Consider the following 7,165-nt stretch of genomic DNA (forward strand, 5'->3'; position numbering starts at 1 on the left):
CACAAAGGTGATTATACTGAAGAAGGTGGAAAAAAAGATCCAGGGAAAATCATAACAGGTCATCCACATTAATTACCGGACCATACACTAATTCACAAGCATATCCACAAGAGTGCTCCTAGAAACCTGGATCCCGCACGGGCCTGAAATTTGAGTTTAGAAAACTGGGAATCATCTGCCACCCGCAGCACCATAAACCCACCCAAAAAAAAATATTTACAGGCAATCATACTCGTACATGTAAACAAAATACATATACTACAATACAGAAAGCATATGCATTTCAAATTACTTTAGTTAATAGATATTGGAATAAGCAAGGAAATTTTAGCTACTTGGACTTAGATTAAACTACCATATGGAAACATCATCAGTATGGAAGATCATGTATTACCAAAATTTTTATCACAAAACAGAATTAACCCAGCAGTTCAATGAGAAGTTACCTGTCAAAAACCAAATTTGCACTTGACCATGACATTTAAAGTCGGCCAATCTGCTCATACTCAATACTGTGCAATTGTTAAGCAATTCATCCCAGCAACATCTGGTTTCACTTCACCTCAAAAGTAGCTTCAATAACCAAGAAAATACCTTGGGAAGGAGGAAAAGAGAAAAAAAGAAAACAAGAAAAAAAAAAAGAAAAAAAAAGATGGGAAGAGGTAAGGCACAAGAATTTATAACACTGGCACATGTTACATAAGTACTGACAAATGTATCCAACCAATTTATTAATCAACAGTCCCAAAAACTTCCAAGATGGGTGGAAAGCTTTACATATAAGCTCTCCACTTTACTGACTGCATACCTTTACTTGCATCAGTAAAATTCAATTGTGCCACACTGATCCTCAGAAGCTCCGATGAAAACACCATTTATGACCTGCATGTATTTGGGAGATGACAGGCCGACCACACCATCAAAGGTAAATAAAGCTGAGCCTATGATCAGCCTACCACATACTCCAAAAGTTTTCACCTTAAACAACGATGGTAGGAAATAAAGACACAGATGTCAATAGTTAAGACCTAAGTCATATATGGTTCATTTAGAGAATGGAGAAAGGATGAAGAGAGAGCTCTGCTAAGCCTTCACCTTATCAGACACTGATCATGCTTATGATCTCAATTAAAAGCACGTTCACATCGATTAACCAGACAATTGACTAATATACCACTAAACTCAAGCACATAAAGACTTGAGATCTAATTAACATTCTAGTTTAACAAACCACACACATTCTAAAATTTGGAAAACAAAATATGGCAACTGGTAACTATCCTTCAAACAAACATTTTTATCAATAAAGTCTACAGTGCAGCAATAGAGGTAATAGTCCGACATACATCTAGCAGAAATAGAAGCTTGCTACAAAGATTGAATGGTTGATGAAGACAACAGCAGGACACCTCTGAAATATTTAATCCATATCAAGGTCAGAACATGCATCAAACCCTAGTTCCAAACTCTTACAAGTGGACCTGCAAAGATAAACAAACACAAAGTGCGCATTGCGCATATTTATGAGGAACCAACTGCAGGCAGAAAAAGCTGAGCACCAAAGAAACACCAATAAATATTCTAAAAGAACCACCCCTAGCATAGCAAAGGCTGATTCCTTAGAATTTTAAGTTCATGCATCTCAACAGACTTCAAAAATTAATTGAGCTTTATCAGACATCCAAAATGAAGTTCCAATATGTTGTCCAATTCATCATTTCTCCCTTCAGCTCATTTCTTCTACTCTGCAGAAATACTAGGATCTCTATCAGCCAATGCAAAGCTACTCTCCTGCAATTCAATAGGTGAGCTTGTGAGAACTATCATCCTCAAACATCAATGGTGGCTCTCTTCATAATCCTTGCTTGCACAAGTTAAGTCAGTTTTCTCCTCCTTTAATGAACTGCGATATTCATCGTGTCCTTCTAGTCCTGTAAAAATATTAATGATATTAGGAAGCTAATATATAATCAATAGCTATGCTGAGAATTCCATTTTTCTCATTGATTAGTTGACATTACAAAACAGTTGAGTTGGATATCTGTTATTCCACCTATTAGTTGCATGTCTCACAATAGAATCTTGTTCCTAGGTCACTTTTCAGGTTCATGAGATATATAGTCATCATGTATAGGATTTTCATCTCCATTTATATCCTTTATAACATTCAGGTGATGCTTGCATTCCACAGATCTTAACCTAGAGCACATTTTGTGTTTCGATTTATATTCACATGAAGATTTTGGAGATCTGCCACGCTTACCTTCAGCAGACATTGACCGTCTTCTTTTGTGATGCTTTGACTTTTCATCTCTATTTTCACCCATCTTATGACTAGAGTACTGCTTGCTTTCTGGAGATTTTGACCTAGAGCGTCTTCTATGTTTTGATTTATTTTCATCCCCACCTCTTGGGGATGATCTGCTTCCCCTGTGATGCTTACCATCAGCAGACATTGATCTTGACCGCTTTCTAACACGATGCTTAGACTTTTTATCTATTGTATCATTTCCTTTGTCTCTGGAATGGTACCTATCTTCAACAGATTTTGACCTGGACCTCCTCCTATCACGATTTTTTGATCTTTCATCCCTGGTTGCATTCACTTTTTCATTGGAGCGATGATGCGCTTCCACAGATCTTGACCTCAACCGCCTCCTGTGTTTTGTTTCGTTTCCATCTGAACTTCTTGGGGATGAGTTGCTTCCATCTTTCCTCTCTTCCACAGATAATGACCTGGATCTCCTCCTCTCCTGTTGCTTTGTCTTTTCATTCTGGGTTTCTTTTCCCTGGTCATTGGTATCTTCCACAGATTTGGACCTAGAACGTTTTCTGTATTTTTGTTTGTTATTGCTGTCATCCCTTGGAGATGACCTACTTCCCCTATGATGCCTTGGCGACCTTGAACCACCACGGGATGATTTTCTCTCTCTATGTGGTGAACTTTCTTGGCGGTGTTTTGGTGAGCCTGAATCAGCTCTGTAGGACTTTTTTCTCCGAGGACTCACACTCCTACTTCTGTTTTTCCTTGAAACAGAGGAATGACGATCATATGGTCTATCCCGCCTCCTAGTTCTGTCACTATCATCCCTAAAATCTCTATATGACCGCCTTTCATCATCATATCTAAAGTGATGACGAGATCTCAAAGGTGTCCTTGATCTACGATCTCTATGGCGGCGAGGAGGCGAGTAAGAAGGAGACCTCCGCCTTAGCCGGTAATTAACAGGTGATTTTGACTTTGATCTGGACCTTGGTTGAGATTGGGATGGTGACCTTCACAGGACAGATGATTCATTAGTGGCAAAAATAAATCCATACAAATAAGGTCTTCAAGTACACAATTTTCCCCATATGTAATGTTAATTAATTATCACAGAAGAGTCGGAGATCCCAAAATCACAATTTATTCATATATATATTGGTCATACCAACAGAGGGTGATAAACTCCAAATTGATCTCCATCTAAATTCAACCACTAAGCAACCATTCAATAGCATAATTTAGCCAATATAAAAAAATGCAAGGAGGATGAAAGGAAGCACATAAAAGTTTAAGCTCATTCAAAGAACACCTCCTTCCTCTTATGGACTGTCTCCAAAAGAGGGAAATTGGTCGTAAGCTTTTGACTGTGAGAATGAAAAGAAAAATAGATTAAAAAACAGTTAAAAGGAGTTTTATTACCAAATCTTTCTTATTAATATACTATTCAGGAAATTATCATGATTTTGTTATTTATTGTTGTAAAATTCAATTTAAAACATAACACAAAGAACACGCTCTAGATTGCCACCACATGCAGCATTATCCAGTTCTATAGAAAACATATGTTGTAACCAAATCAGAAATCAGGCCAAGAATCTATTAAGTACTATGTTTTTTCTCATTAAAGTATATCAAAACAACCCAACACAAATGGAGAAATTTTCTGGAGATCACTGAAAGATAAGTTTACCGTATTCCATAATAATCAATAGAAAGAAGAAGCCTCAGACAAACAGACATCAAAGTTGTACTGATCTATCTTAGAGGATAACTTTTATACATAAGAAAATAAGGGTGCATTCAAACTGATGCAAAAAACAACTCCTTATAACGATGCACCAATTTAACATCAAAAGCACATGATTGGCAGCAACAGGTTGCATATAGGAATAATATGTGAACTCGACATGATCCTTATAACAAAGACTCACTGTTGTGCCAGTAATATTTCAAAACTTTAAGTAAGGTGAAAGCAGCAATTAAGACAAATTGGCAATTCACTGAAAGGGAAGACATATATTGTATACCTAGATTTTCTTTTTGGTTCCTTCTCTTCATCAACAAGTCCATCAGCTTTCAACTTCTTACTAATTTCTGCAGCTCTAGCTGCTGCTAACTCTGTTGCAGACTTCATGGTTGCAGCTCGGTTAGCTGCCTGCTGTGCTGTCATAGTTTGTTGCATAAGCAAAGCTTGTTGAAATTGCATCTGTTGCATTGCAACAGCTTGCTGCATCATCATTGGCAACGAGGACGAAGCCATAGAAGCATTCAAAATTGATTTTTGAGGAAGTGATTTAGCCATTTCAACATTTAATGGCCGACCCCCAACATCCATATTGTTCAATGCTAATGCAGCAGTTGCTTCTTCAGGTTTTGAGTATTCGATGAAGGCAAAATGCTTTGAATCGGTAATTGTACAATCAACAACTGTGCCAAAATAGCCAAATAGTTGTTTGAGCTGGTCCACTGTTAGAAGCGGGCTAAGATTGCTGACCTGAAGCGTCTTCTTCAGTGTGTCTTCCTTCCCAGCTTTGTCAGGTGAAACTAGCAATAAGAGAAACACTCAGCAGAAAGAATCTCAATTTATATATATACATAGATAGATAGATAGATAGATAGATAGATAGATAGCGAGAGAGAGAGAGAGAGAGAGAGAGAGAGAGAGAGAGAGAGAGTGAGTGACCCAATGCATAAAAACATCCCACACTCATGAGTACCACGAAAGGTTGATGTCATATATAATGGAAGAAAAATGCTGCATAAAAGCTATCAGATATATGAATAAGCCCAAACAAATGGTGTGGCATAAAGATACCAGTTGAGTCTTTGGCAGACTGATTTTGGGCTTGAAACTGAGCAGCATGAGCCTGAAGAGCTTGTGCAGCAACAATGGCCTGAGCAGCAGCCATTGCAGCTGCTGAAGGCGGCATAGGCACCTGACTAACAGTCCCCATTGTGGTTGTTGCAGCTAATGCCGTCATTAGCAAATTGTGTGGTGGATGGTTAAGCTTGCAGTCAGTTTTTGCACACCGGCCATTAAGATACTCTCGACAAACCTCCCCAAGAGATGCTCCAATTCCAGGCAAAATTGCACCGCCAGAAGCACCAGGAACAACACCTGGAATCATTCCAAGTAATCCAGGAAATGCCCCAGAAACAGATCCTGAATAATTGGGCATATTGGGCATGGTCTGGTTAACTAAATTTGGAAAATTAGACGCAGGAGCCATACCCAGCAGTCCTCCAGTTGAAGTACCTAGAAAACAACAATTCCATATTTAAAATTCACTGCCAAAGAAAATATTATTCAGGCTCCATCGCAAGAACGGTGCACCAGTAACATTTTTAACTATTGGCAAGCAAACAATGGTAAGTAAAGGAAACTGGCAGACATACTGACAGACGTATTTTTACTAATTCGAAATTTATATGCAACCGTACTCTTTTTTTTTTCTTTACTTTAAATGCCACAGTGGAAAATCTTCCCATCAGTTTTTACTTTCAATTCCATACAAACTGAAGACATACTTTCTACACTGGATAGAACTGGACAAGCAAAACAAATACTGAGATTTCTCATATAATCCAGAAATTAATCAAATCATTCTCAAAGTCACGCACAATCTACAAATTTCTAAAGTAAACAAGATACCAGGACATTTAGAATAGTCGACAACGAAACGTATGAGTATCAAATTGTGGTCAACTATAATGTGCCAGCAACACATGCAAGAATGAAGTTTCCATGAAGTGAAACAATAGCAAGTATAAAGAACGATATTTGGCATTTCATGACTAACCAAGACTCGAATAATTATAGAGAAGTTATAATGACAAATACCTGCACTGAAGAACACGGGGAACGGACTGCCCATGATGGGTTTGCCATTACAGTCAATATTCACCATATAATTCCCCCTTTTGGGCACCACATAAGTCACTGTGTAAGTTCCATCCCCCATATCCTTCACAATCCCTTCCTGCTCCGTACCCCCAACACCTACTCCAGGTGACACTTTCACCTTGATCTGTGCTCCCCCATGCAGGACCTTCCTTCCATCTGCGTCCTTTGTCACCACCATGAATGTAGAGGGAGCACAAGCAGTCCCACCAGCAATGCCCGCCCCAACCGCAGTGCACTTGGCAGGATCCACAGGGCCCACAGGCTTATCGGCCAAGTCCTCCTCTGCTTCTCCTTCTGAATCAGAATCTGAAGCCTTATCTGGTTTGCTAGTCACGGCTTTGAATGTAGCCTCGAATGCGGCTTTTGCAGCGGCAGCTTTCTCGGCCTCGCTCTTGAGCTTGGCCTCCTCGGCTTGCTTCATCCATATCGGCTTAACGACAGCGTTGTTGTTGTTGATGTTGTTGATGCGATCGGTCATTGTTAATTAAACCCTAAAAGCTTTATGGCTGAGAATGAAGCTTCACCATCTAAACCCCCTAGGGATTCATCCGCTCAAAACCTCGTTGAGTTTTCAAAATAACCAATCGAGCATAAATGGTCAAAAAAAAGTAAGGCAGTACTATAATAATCGAAACCTGGCCAATTCCTGTTTGGATGAGGAGAAAAATCAGGGGGGGGGGGAGGGGGGTTCTGAGCAATCGAGTATGCAAAGAAGGAATTGCACAAAGAAACGTAGCAACAAAATGATATTAGGGCACCGAAGCATATCGATTGAGAAAAGTACAAATTACCGTTTAGCCCCTCCATTCACTAAAAACTACATATTAGCCTTCCTCTTTTTTTTTTTTTTTTATTGATATTTAGCCTTCTTATTTGGATTTTTAAACAAAGTTGGTTCCTCGAATTCCCGGCATCCACTTTCTCGAATTAAAAGGAGCAGACAGCTCTTTAAAAATAAACAAATAAAATTAATGTGCGTTGAAACGAGTAATAAA

At 38.9% G+C, this 7,165-nt stretch overlaps 1 protein-coding gene across 1 annotated transcript; it reads right to left on the reverse strand.

Moving 5' to 3' along the window:
- Positions 1–1,277: 1,277 nt before the first annotated feature.
- LOC110611993 lies at positions 1,278–6,863 on the reverse strand. The gene is made up of 5 exons (XM_021752600.2): positions 6,108–6,863; positions 5,082–5,522; positions 4,294–4,810; positions 2,264–3,276; positions 1,278–1,931 (listed from the first exon to the last, which is right to left on the reverse strand). The coding sequence occupies exons 1-5, from the start codon at positions 6,646–6,648 to the stop codon at positions 1,837–1,839; spliced, it is 2,607 nt and encodes an 868-aa protein (XP_021608292.1). The 5' UTR covers positions 6,649–6,863; the 3' UTR covers positions 1,278–1,836.
- Positions 6,864–7,165: the final 302 nt, after the last annotated feature.

The sequence above is a fragment of the Manihot esculenta genome, chromosome 3 (genome assembly GCF_001659605.2).
Source record: "Manihot esculenta cultivar AM560-2 chromosome 3, M.esculenta_v8, whole genome shotgun sequence".
In the NCBI taxonomy this organism is placed as follows: Eukaryota; Viridiplantae; Streptophyta; class Magnoliopsida; order Malpighiales; family Euphorbiaceae; genus Manihot; species Manihot esculenta.

What these genes read in the sequence shown, in the direction of transcription:
- LOC110611993 (XM_021752600.2), bottom strand. Translation starts at nt 6,648, where the DNA reads ATGACCGATCGCATCAACAACATCAACAACAACAACGCTGTCGTTAAG. An exon ending in GTCTGCCAAAGACTCAACTG is followed by an intron (nt 4,811 to 5,081) that starts GTATCTTTATGC and finishes TCTTATTGCTAG; the next exon opens with TTTCACCTGACAAAGCTGGG. An exon ending in GAACCAAAAAGAAAATCTAG is followed by an intron (nt 3,277 to 4,293) that starts GTATACAATATA and finishes TGTCCTGTGAAG; the next exon opens with GTCACCATCCCAATCTCAAC.